General features: G+C 36.1%; 1 protein-coding gene across 6 annotated transcripts in view; it reads right to left on the bottom strand.

Moving 5' to 3' along the window:
• ZDHHC20 (zinc finger DHHC-type palmitoyltransferase 20) overlaps positions 1 to 17,222 on the bottom strand; it is a 50,392-nt gene that overhangs the window by 4,198 nt on the left and 28,972 nt on the right. Inside the window, exons 6-13 of one of the 6 annotated variants that reach the window (XR_004422852.1) lie at positions 17,082 to 17,114; positions 16,338 to 16,458; positions 9,476 to 9,511; positions 8,368 to 8,500; positions 4,786 to 4,912; positions 3,789 to 3,878; positions 2,564 to 2,608; positions 2,095 to 2,210 (exon numbers count right to left, since the gene is read on the bottom strand). Coding sequence is in view for 4 of the 6 variants with exons in the window: in XM_033104497.1 (XP_032960388.1) it covers positions 977 to 1,014; positions 2,095 to 2,210; positions 3,789 to 3,878; positions 4,786 to 4,912; positions 8,368 to 8,500; positions 9,476 to 9,511; positions 16,338 to 16,458; positions 17,082 to 17,114 (694 nt within the window). In the remaining 2 variants the exon portion in view is untranslated. Of the gene's footprint in view, positions 1 to 936; positions 1,015 to 2,094; positions 2,211 to 2,563; positions 2,609 to 3,788; positions 3,879 to 4,785; positions 4,913 to 8,367; positions 8,501 to 9,475; positions 9,512 to 16,337; positions 16,459 to 17,081; positions 17,115 to 17,222 lie in introns of all 6 variants that reach the window. The other 5 variants (XM_033104497.1, XR_004422853.1, XM_033104499.1 and 2 more) reach the window with 5 other exon arrangements.

Consider the following 17,222-nt stretch of genomic DNA (forward strand, 5'->3'; position numbering starts at 1 on the left):
CAGCCTGCGCTGCCTGACAGCAACCCCACCTGCATGCCTGTGTTCTGCGTCCGTCCAGGTCTTAGGCTCTGCCAGTAACTCGGACCCCTGGGTTCCAGGTCCCTGCACGAAACTGAGTGCTCATGACGAACACGGAGAACGGCAGCAGAGGCTCCCGAGACTGCAGATGACAACCCTTTGAAGAAATGCACTCCTGACACGGGACCACGGTAAGAACGAACGGGCTAAGCTTGTGTAAGCTCCTTACAGAGCACTGGTAACCAATAAACACTACAGGGAGTTTTCAGACATCAAGTGTCTTCACCAGACACTGCGGAGCCACTGAGCTCAGCTCCTGATTCGGAAACAGACAGCTGCCTCCTTGCTTTAAAGCATCAGGAGAGAGACCTGCTACCCCCCTGCACTTCAACTCCAAGCTATCCAGCTCCCTCACAGCTCACAATACTTCCTGTGTCTGCTCACCCTCGCCGGGCACACAGATAAAGAACAGCAGGTCTGTGCTTTTGGCCGCAGCAAACTGCTCTTTGCCCCACTGTTCACCAAGTAAGTAACATCACTGAACCCCTTAAGTCTGTTTCCAGCCTTTAATTTTAGTCACTCTTCTCTAGATCAAATTTCTTCAATAGTGGGCAAAAGTCACTTGTTTTTCTTAAATTAGTAAGGTACTGTTTACTGAAAAGGTTAGTTGTCCATATACCAATCCTAAACAATTCTTACTAGTTTCTTCATTAATCTACCAATAAATATTTACTAAGATCGAGCTAGGATTGGTAAGAAAACTGGGATTTAGGCTGATACTTTCCAGTTTCTCCTGAACTACCTAGTTTTGCTGATGTAACTCAAAGAGTGAAAAACTGAATTGCAAATTGTTTTGAGATGATGAAATATGCAAATAAACTGCATTTGTTCAAGGAAATTACCTTTGCACTGTCTTACCTTGCTCTTAGTCAATTGGTTAGTTATGAACAAGTGGAACTCAATTTTGTATGGCCACTGTAACATGGTTATTTGTCCCTGTAAGCACACAATTATATATGACATGACAAAAAAAGAAGTATTAAGTTTCTGGCTAAACAGCACAATTGATGATTACAGTAAAAGCAACTCTCAGGAAAGCACTAAATAGGCTTATGGTGCCAAGCACTTATCCTCTTGTCAAACCCAGAGGTAGGTAAAGCAGGGCTAAGAGCTAAACATCCCGTTTTATGCCTGTTTTTGTGAAAATGTCCACTGGCTTTAAAGAGGTTTGGCAGCGACAACTAAGAATCCACAAAGCAGACTTTCCCTTGACCTCACACAAGGGCTCTACTGACCCTCATGTAGATCCCAATGACATTAATTTTAAAGATTAATTTAAAAGCTGCTAAAACCCAACATGATAGAAAAATCAAAAATTCTTACAGCAAGTTTTCAAGTTTTAGGATATTTCCTAGATTTAGTACAAACTGATCTGAATGTCCAAATTACATTTCTACAGTGCCAGATGATAATGATAATGTAATGTCATTACTATTATTATTAAGAACTACTACAGTTATATTTCAGGCTGTAATGCTAGTAAGTGACCAGACTATGTTCTGACTCAAAAGCCCACTTCTATCTTATCAACTGTTCTATAATGCATCCATAATTCATGATATGATTAAGTAATCAAGGAAAGGTTAAAATATATTCACATGCATTCTTTTTATAATAAGGCAGCAAATAGTATAATGCTTTTCAAAAAGTTATTTTCAAACAAGCAATAGCTAGGTCCTTAAAGAACAACCTTGTTAAATATTATTCAGAATATTATGATGCCAAAAGAATTTTATATGTCTAAGGTAAAGAAACGCATGGATGGGTAAGAAAAACCACCCTGACTGTGAACAGAACAGAACAGAACAGCAGAAGCCAGTACACTTTCACACTCAACCTGCTTCTCCAAAAAAGATAACCAGTAAACAGTAACACCCCGGATATGCGATACTAATTAAAAAGTTTCACATTTTAGTATTTTAAAATAGCACATTATTTTGATTTTTACACATTTACCAAATCTGGTAATTTTTATTTTTACCACCAGAAGCAGTGTTTCCCGATAACCAATATTACCTGATCTTACAGTGCCTTCCTCAGATCCATTCTCTGTCCACTGACATTCACTGTCCAGCAATCGGTTTTTTGATTCACTAAGCGGTCTGACAGGAAAGGGTGGATTTGAGCCAATACTGAAAAGAAGAGCAAATCATTTAGTAAATACTGTAATGCTCAATTACGAATACTTAATTAATAAGCAGCAAATTAGTATTCCTTCTCCTAAATACGTGAAGGCAACTCATAAGATCTCAGCACTCTGAAAAAATTCTATCTTCAAAAGAAAAATATGCCTCCACCCCCCATTAAAAGGCTCTCTAGACCCAAGAATTGGTACTCCAATACTGCCAATGAAAACAGTTAGGCAAAAGAACAAAGCTTTCTTCAGAAGCCAGCCTGAAACATTTTTAACATATGTTAATCAAGAGCCATACAGTAGCACAAGGAAGGTGAGGGTCTATGTCTGTGGCTAGGACAGAAAAATTACCTGTCATTTCCCAAGTTTTCTGCTTTCTACCTCTGCAGTTTAGATCTAAGGGGAAAAAATGATTTAGTGATTTAGTGTAGACTTATTTTTCTAACTAACAGATCCAGGGAGGGAGGGAATGGAGGAGCGAAAGAGGAGGAAAAGGGAACTAATTATTTGTTGTGTACCTACTGTGGGCCAAACCCTGTGCTAGGTGCAGTACACACATTATCTCAACCTCCGCAGTAACCCGGGAGATAGGTATGATTATCCTCACTTTATAGAGCGGGAAACAGAAGCTTGGAGAGTTGAAGTGACTTGTTCAGAGCCCCAATAAATGTTAGCGCTCTGAGGTCCTAAGGCTTTACGTTCCAGGCTCTAAGGCCTATGTTCTTCCATATTAATATGCCAGCTTGGAATTTATAACCCCTTCTCCCCCACAATTAATTTCTGTAGTAAGTAAGTTTCAACTGTTTCACTTTGACAGATCTGAATAACACTAATTTTAGAGAATTTAAATGCTGCTAAAACCCAAAACGATGAAAAAAATCAGAAATTAAGTATCTGTATCGTCTTTAAAATTTCATTTAAAACGAACTATTTCTCTGAATATGAATCAGTTTGCTTGCTGTGCAAATACTGAAAAAAAACTCTCTAAGATGAATGAGAGAAAATTTTATATTTGTATTTTTGAATTCTCATTAATATTATTTTCATACTGCAGTTAAAAATCTGCTTATCAAAATAAAATGGTGAATAGAATAATGAAGAATTTCTTTGAAGAAATACAAACCAATATAATGAAATCTTGAAAGGATGTCTTAATTTCTAGGAAGATGCAGCATATTTAGGGAGACCAGGCTTCCTAGTTTGTCCAGACATTCCAGTCACAGTTACACGTGACTGTCCTGGTACAACTAGTAACAGTAAGCATTCTCTTTCTTACTCTCAGAGTGTTCTGGCTTAGATAATAAAAGTATGGTTATCCTAAGCTAATTAGGTATATATGCTTATTACCTAAATATATATGTTATATAACAATATAACATATAATTAGATATAAATTATTACACATTAACCCTCAGTTAAAATAATTTAGATAGAATTTCTCTCTTCTTATCTATACTGACTCACTAAATTACTACCGTATTTATCTACAAGGTATGTATGTATATATATATATATATATATATATATATGATTTGCTTTATAATGAATACTGAAAGCTTAATGACAAGAAGCTCACCTTCTGGCATATTCATTTTGGTTTGTAACAGAAGCTTGCTCTGGATCCATGCCCACAAGGCGAGTTGGAAAACTGCAACCATCACCCAAACTGCACAATAGAAAATATCAGAACAGTTTAAATCATATTAAATGAAATCAATGTGGTCAAACTTAACCCCCATTTTTCAGAGGCATGGTACAAAGAAATCATTGTAACTTGTTATTTCACAGAGTAATTCCTCAGATTTCTAATAAAGAGGGTGATCAGCATCCACTGAAGATAAACCTCTTTCTTTTATAATTACATATATTTAAAAACAGTATCTTCTATAATACTGTATGCCAACTATACTTTAATATAAATAAAAAAAATGACCTTCCCTATTAAGATTATGACCCCTATGAAGATTATGACACCTCAAACAGAGGTATTCCAATGTTTGGGTAACTGACCTGCTCGTCACAATCATTTAAGAAATCATAAAGATTCAAACTGAAAATCAAGATGTAAGTTCCACACATATTCATTCGACAATATTCATTACACAAGCATTTATGGAATGCCTATGATACTCCAGTTACTATTTTAAGTGCTAAAGATCTAGCAGTGAACAAGGAAAAGGAAATCTCTGTCCCCAAAAAGCTTACAATCTAACCAAAGTACAGACAGCTTATGTTCACATTCTAAACACCGAGGCTGTGTGCAACAGTTTACTTCCAGCCAAGATGGATTAACCAGTAACTTGACCTGCTGTCGTAAACAACCAGCAAACTGAACGGTATATACAATAACTGTTTTCAAAGCAGTTAGCACAGAACTGTGGTCTGTGACAGAAGAGAACCAGATCAAGTGAGGCCCAGCCTCCAACAGGCCAGGAAGAAGCTACCCGGAGTAAGGTGGTGTCGCTGAAGAACGTCACAATATATCGCAGTCCCTGAATCTTAAAACATTTAACCAGAGAGGCAGAGACTATCACATATTCCATAATTTCTGAGACCTGCATTTTATAAATTACCTTGAAAATATTGGAAGTAGCCAATATTTCTTTTCATCGCCAAAGACTTGTCTCCAATTTTTACTGTGTCCAAGAGAGAACCCATTTCCATCCTGTCCGTATGAAAATGTGGGTGCACGGAATGATTCTGTTATGTGTATATACATGAAAAAGAGTTAATCTACTTAAAATTATCGGAGCAATAAAAGTACCAATTTTCTTGTTTTATATCATTGATCTCAAAAGCTATAAATATAATTTAAAATTAATATTTGTGACAATTAAAAATTTCTGAAACCTATTTCAGAAAAAATATCACTTCTGAGTATTTCATGACCCTTACAAAATGAAAATGTCAAAATAATTATCTAATATTACTGAAAATTTTCTAAGTGTGTTCAATGTATCTTATTTTTCTTTATTTCTATATTCTAACTCTTACAACTTCGCTCACTCATTTTTGTGAACTTCCACTATGTGCCTGATGGCACATTACCAGGTGTTTGGGATCCAAAGATAAAACTAGATGAAATTCTTACCGAAGAACCCAAGTCCAACAAAAGTCCATGTGACCGATGTATGTGTGTGTGTTGGGGGTGTTGGGGAGGTGAAATATGGAGGAGGTGATGCTTGAGGATGACCTTGAACAGTGAGTAACAGGTGAGGAAGCAGGTGGTATTGAAGACCATTATTTCAAGCTTGGTTATAAAGTGATGTAGAGTGAGGGTTAGAGAAAGATTTAAGTTTCACAGTATTTTTTTCTTTATTTAAAAATAGAATGCATTTCAGCATGTTTTAGAAACTAAGGATAAGAAGAAGCCAGGGATAGATTGATGGGGAAAAGTTGGTAATACAGAAAAGTAATGTAAAAATTGATGGAAGAAAATCTAGAAGAAATGGGATGGCCCAAGAAGAGCTCTAAAGATTAACCTTAGATATTAGAAAAGACACCTTATCCTCGTAAGTTAGAGAGGGTGACAGTGACAGGTTTGAAAGTAGAAATGTTATGTGAGGTTATAAAGGTGGGAAGGTAAGAACTTACTTGTGACGACTTCTAATTCTTCTATGAAGGGCTCACAAAACGGTTAAGAAAATTAGGGAGAATGGTGAATATCTGGAAAACTGTTGTGAGTGATAAGGCGACCAACCTGATCAGAAACACATTACTCCCAAATAGAGGTGTGGGCCTCAGTGAGGCTGAGATTTTAAATCTGTAAGCCAAACAGTCTCTGTGGGAGTGAGACTGCCGTCACCAGCTTGCTACAGCCCTGATGCACATATAGATAAAATGGACAGAGGGAGTAATCCAGGTCATGGGTTAGCACATGCATCATGGGAGAAAGCCTAGGAGCAGGTATAATGTGAGGGTGCTGTCAAGAATTATTAGTCATTTACTGCAGGATCTGGAATGGAAAGGGTGGGAAATGAAACCAGAAGGGAAAGAAACACTTGGGAGAAGTGATGGAGAACAGAGAACTCAGTAATCTAAAAATGGAAGTACATTAAAGTACAGAAAAGGGAGACCTGAAAGGATGCAGACTGTGGTCAGACAATGGAAATTAGCAGTTGAAAATTTCAAGGGCTCTTCAGTTGCAAGTGAGGGAAAGATTCAGTGTTTCATTATGAGAATACCAACCACCAGAATCAAAGGGACTGCCTGTCAGGGATGAGCAGTGTGACTATAGAAACTCTTTAATGTGGGGGAACTGTCTAAAGGGGTGGAGGTTACAGCTGTGAAGAAGGGTAGAGGCGGTACCCCAAAGGACAGATCAGAGCTTCAAAGGACAGGGTACACTACTGCCAGGTGTGGAGGGCAAGGGTGTGGAGGGCGAGGCCGTAACAAGGACTGCACCCTTCATAGGCAGCAAAATCCATTCAGTCGTTTATAACCACTGAATTATTTAAGGAACTAGAACAGAAAATATTAGCGTACGCTGCACATACAAGAGATTAATGATATCTTGTGAAATTTTTGCTTACTTTATTTACATAACGTTGTCAATGTGTGCACGCACTAGGTCGTGATATAAACTGACACATTTCTTCCTGCAGTCCCTGGCCAGAAATGGTTAAAAAGACTAAAGGGTACAATGGGTCTTCCAGGAAGTGCCCACCCTTGACACCCACACGGTTGGATGGGGATAAGTGGCCCAGGTATGGTTAGGGCAGCCAGCTGCTACTCAGCCCCAAGTGAATGGTGCAGATGGAAAAATGGGCCGCCGTCACCACACTTAGCAGTTTTGAAATGAAGAAATCTACTTTTCCATGTAAAATCTCTAAGTTTTTAGCTGTTATAGAAGATCTTAAGCGCCAGACTTTGCAGGTAGGTTGCATTTTGTCATCTCTGAGTAACGGTAAGGAGATGGCAGGAGAGTCTGTGCGGAGGGTAACAAATTAATGGATATAAGGAAGTCTGTTTACATGGAAAAGGGAGGAAGGCACAATGGAACTGGAGAGCACAACAGTAGAGAGGGAGCTGGGCAAGGAAGGGCACAAAGGCCCTTGGCCTGGACGCCCATGACCCCTCACATGACTCAGTAAGACATGAGATCAAAACAATCCAAATGTGAAAGTGCCCAAGTCTCCATCTTTCTATATTACCATCTGTCCCTCCTAATTCTCCGGGCAACACACAGCTTCAGATGGCAGCAGGGCTTTAACTTCCTTACAAAACACTGGGACAAAGCCCTACTTTGTATCCTGGTACATTAGCTGAGACTCAATATTTCAGTTATAGCAGTGGTGCTGCTTACATGCCAATAGCCCATCTGAGCAATACCACATCAGTGTGTAAGAAAGGTCTGTCTGATTATTTGAACATCTCACTGAATTCTTTCCCTGTACTTTCTTTTTTTTTAAATTAAAATTTATTGGAGTGACAGTGGTTAGTAAAATTACATAGGTTTCAAGTGTACAATTCTGTAATACATCTATATATCACGTGTGCTCACCACCCAAAGTCAGTTCTCCTTCCATCACCATATATTTGATCCGCTTCCCCTGTACTTTCACTTTAAAATATTGGCAGAAGAAAGACATCAATGGTGATATTTGTGATACAATAGGTAAATTTCACTGTCAACTGACACAAAGATGGAAATGATTAACCATGTCAAAAAACGAACCCTCAGCCTCAATCATGAAACATATGCCAGTCAACCGTGTAATCAATTGTGGTAAAAAACATGTTTTCACTTAAAGAGAGAGTGTATTAAGGATTTCAAAATTATTTTGTCAATCTGAGAATGAACTGCCTCATAACATGTAAATCTACTATCCATCTTCCATAGACTGATTTTTGAAGACACTGTGAGAATGCAGGAAGCAGCTTTTATTAACATTTATAAGACATGGTCACTTCTATACTTTTATATACAATGCACTACTGAAAACATATATATAATTCAACCTCACTTCTTCAACCTTCTTTAAAATAATGAAGCTTTCCATTTATATATGCCCAGTGTTCCTATCCAGTCACAGTGAATTTTCCTACACAATTATTTTACATTTCTTTCTCATCTGACATTTGTCCTTCTTTAGATTTCATATTCATTTGTGCTCATTTTCCTAAACAATTATGATTTATTTTAACCTACTTACCTATTGTTGTTCTGTTTTTTCCAACCAGCCAACAGTGGTAGCTGAAGAGTGACAGGACGCTAATGAAGAACATCGTCGATACAAAGAAAAGAAAAAGTACGTGGAATTTGGCACGTGTATCTGGGAGTTCATTCTGAGAAAATAAAATAAAAAGTGTTAATGTTAAAGACAGTTAACCTCTAAAATATACTTATTATTTGATTCTTCCTAAAATTACTGAATCCACCAAAAAATTTGCCAGATATGAAAAGTAACAGAATAAATTAGATAATATATCCAAAAACATTACCAGAGTCAGAAAATTGGTATTATCAAAGGAGCTTGCTTAATAAAATGTCAGCGCCATTTTAAAAATTGCTCTTAAACATTTAAAATTTTAGCAATACTTTCAGTAATATAATTAAAAAATGGATTCTTTTAGCCAACATTCTGCATCTATGCAAGCTTTCCCCAACATCAGGATACAGAAGGGTTTTTCCCCACCAGTGCTAAAAGATCTGTTATTTTAATTATAGATGCTATTAACCAGAAACTAATTGTGATAAATTTGTTTTTGTACTTTCCTAATCTCTATTTTTAGAACACCACTGCAAATATACCCATCCCTTTACCTGCTTTAATTCCTACCTTTTTTTTATCCTCCCTCCATTCCTACAGAACATTTTTTAGTAATTAACAATTTTGGTAAATAAATTTAACAACAGGTATTAGTGAATGAAAACAGGTTCTCAGTTACCCATTCTTAGGGCTATGTTCATTTTAACAGAAGCAAAGTCTTAACCTAGAAGAAACGAGTATCTATTGATAGGAGGAAACTTTTCAGTGTTAGCTCTTAAAATAAAATCACGTAGGGAGATCACAGACGCCACTAGAACCTGAGGTGGTCCTGCTTGATTTAAACAGTTTACAGGCGAAAAGGAAGATTTTTACCATTACATAATTCTGATATTTATCTTTTTCTTCTCTCCTAAAGTTACCTCAATACCTTTTAAATACATTAAGCGATTCTTCTGTCTCCCCATCTTGTGAAGCAAATGAGTATTATATAGTATATTCACTACAAACGTCATATAAGAGACGAGAATGTCATGACAATAATGTATTTTACCTGTGGACAACTCTCTGTAGACTTCCTGCGGCAAAGCTTGTACAAATAGAGACAATATATTAAGAAACCAATTCTTACACAAAATTTTCCTGAACACTCGTTTTATAAATCTTGTTTTGAAGGAACACTAAGGTGTTACTCTCTAAAAGTCACCAACAACATTTTCTCAAAAAATGCAAAATAGAAAATGGACAAGAACACTTCACTCTTCAAGCTCGTTTTAGGTACACTTTACACACGTTTCCACTCAGTTTTTAAAACAGATGTGTATCTAGGATAGAATAAAAATTAATATTTTTTAGAAAATAGCTTTTTTACAAAACTTCTGATCAGCGGTTTCTAAAAACCAGATCTGACAATTTGTTATCACGTTCACGGCTATTGCAATGGCCTTCTCAGACGAGGTGACCTGCCCCGTCGGTCTAGTTTCAGCACAATCAGAGTGACACTTCACAAGTCAGGTCACGTCACTCCTCAGCTCCCACTTCACTGGGCAGTAGCCAGGGCTCTGTACCATCTGGGCCCATCTCCGGACTTCCCGACAGTCTCACTCCTGTTCATCTCCTTCAGCTAGGGTTTCCAGGTGGGAATTCCCACCCATTCTCAGGAATTTTTTTTCGCTTTCCCGTTCCCGAATCCTGAGAAAAGTTGGTCGGGAAATCGGGAAATTGGCTCCTTGAACCCAGATGGTTGGTAGTATCAGCCGTCACTTTGTGGAAACGATTCATCGTGGAGAACAGGAAACAGTTTATAGCTCAGGATTCGGGAACGGGAAAGTGAAAAAAATTCCTGAGAATGGGTGGGAATTCCCACCTGGAAACCCTACCTCCAGCCACACTAGCCTCCTTGCAGCTGCTCAACATGAGATACTTTAAGATCTAACTCTTAGAGACTTTCAAATATACTTATTAACTATAGTAATAACACTGTACGTTACTTCTCCAGGACTTAATTTTGACCACCTTTACCCACTTCACCCATTCGCCACCCCTTATTTCTGACAACCACCAATCTGTATCTATGAGCTGTTTTACGCTATTTTTTTTAAATGTTCACATATAAATGAGATCATCCAGTATTTGTCTTTGACTTATTTCTCTTAGAAAAATGCCTTCAGGGTACATCTGTGCTGTCTCAAATGGCAGGATTTTCTTCTTTTTTTAAGGCTAATATTTCATTTTATATGGATACCACAATTTCTTTGTCCATTCACCAATCAATGGACACTTAGGTTGTTTCCATGTTTTGACTATTGTAAATAATGCTGCAGATATCTTTTCTAGTGTCTTTGTTTTCCTTTGAATAAATATCCAGAAGAGGAACTGCTGAGTTGTACGGTAGCTCTATTTTCAATCTCTGGGGGAACTTCCAAACTGTGTTCCATAGTGGCTGCACCAATTTACAACCCCCCAACAGTGCACGAGGATTCCCTTTTCACAACATTCTCGCCAACATTTGTTTGTTGACTTATTGACGAAAGCCATTCTGACTGGTGTGAGGTGGTATCTCCTTGTGGTTTTGATTTGCATTTCTCCAACAGCTAGTGAAGTTGAGCATTTTTTCATGTACATATTGACCATCTGTATGTCCTCTTGGGAGAGATGTCTATTCAGTTGCTCTGCCCATTTTTAAATCAAATTGTTTGGGTATTTATGCCATTGAGTTGTATGAGTTCTTTATATATTTTGGATATTAACCCCTTATCAGATATATGGTTAGCAAATATTTTATCCCCGTTGAGAGGTTGCCTTTTCATGTTGTTGATTTCCTTTACTGTGCAGAAGCTTCTTAGGATTATGTAGTCCCACTTATTGATTTTTGCTTGTGTTGTTAAATCCAAAAAATCATTGTCAAGACCTATGTCAAGTAGGTTTGTATTTTCTTCTAAATTTATGGTTTCAAGTTTATGTTCAAGTCTTTAATCCATTGGGAGTTGATTTTTTTCTATGGTATAAGAGAGGGGTCTGGTTTCATTCTTTTGGATGTGACTGTCCAGTTTTTCCAACACCATTTATTGAAGAGACTGTCCTTTCCCCATTGTATATTCTTGGCTTCTTTGTCGTAAGTTAATTGAAGATATATGCCTGGGTTTACTTCTGGGCTCTCTATTCTGTTTCATTGATTTATGTGTCTGTTTTTTATGCCAGTACCATACTATTTTGATTACTACAGCTTTGTAATATAGTCTGAAATCAGAAATCGTTGTCTCCAACTTTGTCCCTTTTTTTCAAGATTGCTTTGTCTATTTGGAGTGTTTTCTGGTTCCATACAAATTTTACGATTGTTCTATTTCTGTGAAAAATGCCCCTGGAATTCTCATAAGGATTATACTGAATCTCTAGATTGCGTTTGGTAGTACGAACATTTTAACAATATTAATTCTTCCGATCCAACAGCACAGACTATCTTTCCATTTACATGTCTTCTTCAAATGCTGTCACCAATGTCTTACAGTTTTCAGTGTACAGGTCTTTTACCTCCTTGGTTAATGTTATTCCTAGGTATTTTATTCTTTGTGATGCAATTGTAAATGGGACTGTTTTCTTAATTACTCTTTCTGATAATCTGTTATCAGAAACTCAACTGATTTTTCTGTATTGATTTCATATCCTGTAACTTTATTGAATGTGTTTTAGTTCTAACAGTCTTTTGTTGGTCTTTAGGGTTTTCTATATATCGTGTCATCTGCAATTACAGTTTTATTTCTTCCCAATATTAAAGTCTTTATTTCTTTATCTTGTTTGATTGCTGTGGCTACGACTTCCAATATTATGTTGAATAAAAGTGGCGAGAGTGGACATCCTTGTCTTGTTCCTCATCTTAAGAGGAAAAGCTCTCAGCTTTTCACTGTTGAGCATGTTGTTAGCTGTGGGCTTATCATGTATCACCTTCATTATGTTGCGGTACACATTTCCTCTATGCCCACTTGGTTGAGAGTTTTTATCACACAGAAGTTGAAGTTTGTCAAATGCTTTTTCTGCATCCACTGAGATGAAGATATGATTTTCATCCTTCATTTTGTTAATGTGGTTTATCACACTGATCGATTTGCAAATGGTGAAGCAACCTTGAATCCCTGAAATTAATGTCACTTGATCATGGTACATGATTCTTTTAATGTACTGTTGAATTCAGTTTGCTAATATTCTGTTGGTAGTTTTTGTATCTATGTTTACCTGGGATATTAGCTTGTAATTTTCTTTCTTGTAGTGACCTCGTCTGGTTTCTGTGTGTCACAGTAATGCTGGTCTCATAAAACAAGTTTGAAAGTGTTCTCTCTTCTATTTTTTGGAAGAGTTTGAGAAGGATTGGTGTTAGTTCTTGTTTAAATGTCTGGTAAAATTCATCAGTGAAGCCATTTGGTCCTGGACTTTCATTGGGAGGCTTTTGATGACTGAGTCAATCTCCTTACTAGTAATTAGTCGGTTCAGATTTTCTATTTCACCTTGATTCAGTTGTGAAAGGTTGTATGTTTCTAGAAATGTATCCATTTCTTCTAGGCTGTCCAATTTTTAGCATAGAATTGTTCATAGCAGTTTCTTATAATTCTTTGTATTTCTGTGGTATCAGCTGTAATGTTTCCTCTATAATTTCTGATTTTATTTGAGTCCTCTTTTTTTCTTGGTGAGTCTAGGAAAAGGTCTATTGTATTTATCTTTACCAAAAACCAGCTTTCTGTTTTACTGATCTTTTCTATTCTCCTTTTAAGTCTCTATTTCATCTATTTCTGCTCTGATCTTCATTATCTCCTTCCTTCTACTGACTTTGGGCTTCATTTGTTCTTTTTTCTAGTTCTTTGAGGTATAAAGATGGATTGACGGAGATCTTTCTTAACGTAGACGTTTATCGCTATGAACTTCACTCTATGAAGTGCTTTTACTGCATCTCGAAATTTTTGTATGTTGCACTTCCATTTTCATTTGTCTCAAGATATTTTTTGATTTCTTCTTTGACCCACTGGTTGTTCAGTGGCATGTTATTTAAGGTCCACATATTTGTGAATTTTCCAGTTTTCTTCTTGTAACATTTCTAGTTTCATACCACTGTCGTTGGAAAAGATGCTTGATATAATTTCAGCGTTCTTAAATGTATTAAGACTTGTTTTGTGGCCTAACATAAGATCTATCCTGAGATGAGAATGTTCTCTGTGCGAACAGAAGAATGTGTATTCTGTTGCTTTTTGATGGAGTGTTCTGTACATGTCTGTTGAGTACATGTGAACTAATGTGTCATTTGAGGCTGATATTTCCGTACGAATTTTTTATCTGGATGATCTATCCATTGATGAAAGTGGGATCCCCTACTATTATTGTATTGGTGTCTGTATCTCCATTAAAACCTGTTAACATTTGCTTTATATATTTAGGTGCTCCTATGTAGGGTGCATAGATGTTACCTCTCAGATATCCACTAACTCCCTTCAAGACTTTGCTCTAATCTAATCTTCTTACTGAGGTCTACCCTGATCACTCTCTTTAATACTGCAATCTGCCCCTGTCCTACACACTCCCACATACTTGCCAAATTTCTTACCCTAGCTTTCTTTTTTCATAGCGTTTACTTTCTAATATACAATATAATTTACTTACTATGTTTGTTATTTGTCTCCCTCTTCCCAACAGTAAGTTCTACAAAGACATGAGTCTGTCTTGGTCACTGATATACCGTGTTTCCCTGAAAATAAGACCTAGCCGGACCAACAGCTCTAATGCGTCTCTTGGAGCAAAAATTAATATAAGACCAGGTCTTATATTATATATATTATATATCATATTATATTAAAATAAGACTCGGTATTTATTATATTATATTATATTATATTATTATATTATATAAGATCTGCTCTTATATTATATTAAAATAAGACCAGATCTTATATTAATTTTTGCTCCAAAAGATGCATTAGAGCTGATGGTCCGGCTAGGTCTTATTTTCGGGGAAACACGATATATACAAAGTGGCTAAAATACTGCCCGGCACATTGTTTTAAGTGCTAAATAAATATTTATTGAATAAATAAAGAAAAAGGTAGATTTGAGTTTATTAATCTTACCTTACTCATGATGAATCTTAAAAAATTAATATTTATCCTTTAATTAATAAATTATCACATGCAAACACTGCTGAAGTTTCTGACAAAAAAATGTGAAATTGTTTAATTTGGACTTCATTCATTTGGCACTGAATCTTCTTCCTTTAAATAAGGCCACTAAAAGTGCCCACATAGGGGAATAATGGAGGTCAAAATTCATTAGGCTAAGACCAGACAGAGATGGGATACTCTTTTTAATATGCAGAAAGGCACCGTAAGTGCTAGTACCCTCTGGTTTTAAACACCCAAATTTTAAAAATCTAATAATGTCTTAATGAAAATCCTCCCAAAATGTATTAGATAGTATTTCCTGGAAAAATAATTCTGGTTGATGACTCAAGGTTTTTATTATGTTCTTCACAACTATGAGAAGCAAGTCAGTGAAAAGTACCTGGATATCGGAATAGAGAGATCTCAGTTAAAATTCTGGCTTCCTATACTATTAAATATGTGACCTTGGGTAGTTACCTAACCCCCAACCTCATATTCCAACTCTAAAAATTGGAATAATAATAGCCCATTTTGCATGAACTATATTTTCTTATTTCCTGTGTTCCTGATGCTCTGGCATTTGGGGCCTTGCTGATGAGGGAGAGAATGCCCCTTCCAGGGCTATCCAATTCTTAAGAGATAGCAAGGAATGCACCTCTCATATATAAACTAATCAATCCAGAGCCCATATTCCAAACTACCTCCTCTGTTTGGCTTTTACACTCCAGGAGGAAATACTCCCTTGCCTACTCACTGCAGAGCTCAGTACCAGACAACTAGGGACAGCCTATATGCCCAGAGACTACTGAATTATTCAGACTAGCTAATCCTAAATCCGCTTACTCTGCCTGGCCTTGCCTTCCCCGCTGAAACCACAATAAAGGCTCTGGGCTCATCCCTTCTGCTACCTAAACAACGCTGGTGCTTCCCTGTGTGGCCCTGCGTTGGGTAGCATGGTATGGCATGCTTCCTCCCTTGGCAACTACAAGTGACAAACTATCTTTTCAATGATAATCATCTCCTGACCTGTCGGCTTCACCACACCCGAATAATAATAAAACCTACATTTTAAAACACCTTCATAGAGCTTTTAGGAAGAATAAACACAAAAGTACTTTTTAATCACAATAACCTCCCTTCAAAATTAAAGATTTAAATGTGAAAACAAAAACAATAAAAATCCCAGAAGAAAACATGGGTGAATATTTGTATAAACTTACAGTGAACAGACTATAAAGCCAGAAATCATAAATAGAAAATACTGCTTTAAAAACAAAAATCAGAAACCATAAAAGTTCTTTAAAAATATAAAACTTTAATTTAATGAAAATAAAACAGGGTTATAAGCTATAAATCGAAAATGTGAAAAAAACATACACAGCTCATGACAGTAAAAGCATTATTATCTATAGAGGCAAGAAAGAGATTAGTGATTATCAGGGACTGGGACTATCACTTTCATTATTGTAAAACTGCAGTAAGTTTCATCAACTCAAATAAAAGCAATTACTTCCCTATAATTGATATGCCTATTACAGTATGGCTGAAAACCATGGATCATTAAAAAGCTCACAATATCATGTTTAATATTCATTTATTTACAAACAAACAAGTATATATGAAGGTAAACATTATCCCTGTTTGCCCGTTGATCCATTATAGAGTCTAAGTAATAAAATTAAAATAAAGTATATCTACTTGTAATAAAGAATGAATTCTTCATGAATATAGCATCTTAAAAAGTCTGAAATACACTTTAAGATAGAAAAAAAGACTTACCGTCCAAAATTTTATAAAGTACTGTAAAACTGTTGTAGCCACAAAAAGGCAATATAATAGGGAATACAATAAAAACAGCAGGAAGAATTTGTAATTAGAAAATCCCACACAGTTGTTCACCCTAGAAGAATAAAGAAAGTCACACTATAAAAATAAGATAAATCATAAACTCACAAAAACAAAAACTAGAATGGTTTTTGCCAGGGGCTGGGGGAAGGGGAAAATGGGAAGTTGTTTAATGTATATAGTTTCACTTTTTCGATGAAAAAGTTCCTCACACAATCTGAACACACTTAACACTACTGAAAACACATGCCCACAATGAAGACATTGCTCCTGGCTTCCCAAATGACACATTTCCAAGTAATAATGTAAGACATTTCAAAATGTCTATGATAGACACATTTCAAAAAACTTAATCATTATTACTTGGAAATGGGTTGTTTGGGAAGTAGGAAGCAATGTCTTAATTGTGGATGTGTGTTTTTAATAAATGCTATAAGGAATTTGGAATTTTAATGTTAATCATTCATATATAATTATTTGGGTTAATATCAATATATTTTTAAAGGAAAACATTTTATAAAAACATGTATATACATACGAGTATAAACACGTAAAAAACTAGATCAATCATATTAAATTGACCTTGAAAATTTAGGAATGCTGAGGTCCATCACTCTAAATTCTCTCCTTCCCACCTCTCCACTCCCATATGTAATTTTCTGTGTTTTTTATACTTACCAAGGACAGTGATGATCCATCTTAAGAATACATCTAAAAAACAAATAAGTATTAAAAAAATCCATGCAGAAGGTTTTTCTAATTCTAATTTCTGATAATTATTTTTCCTTAAAAATTTCCCTTTATAAAAAATCTTAGAAA

The sequence above is a fragment of the Rhinolophus ferrumequinum genome, chromosome 4 (assembly GCF_004115265.2).
Source record: "Rhinolophus ferrumequinum isolate MPI-CBG mRhiFer1 chromosome 4, mRhiFer1_v1.p, whole genome shotgun sequence".
Taxonomy (NCBI): domain Eukaryota; kingdom Metazoa; phylum Chordata; class Mammalia; order Chiroptera; family Rhinolophidae; genus Rhinolophus; species Rhinolophus ferrumequinum.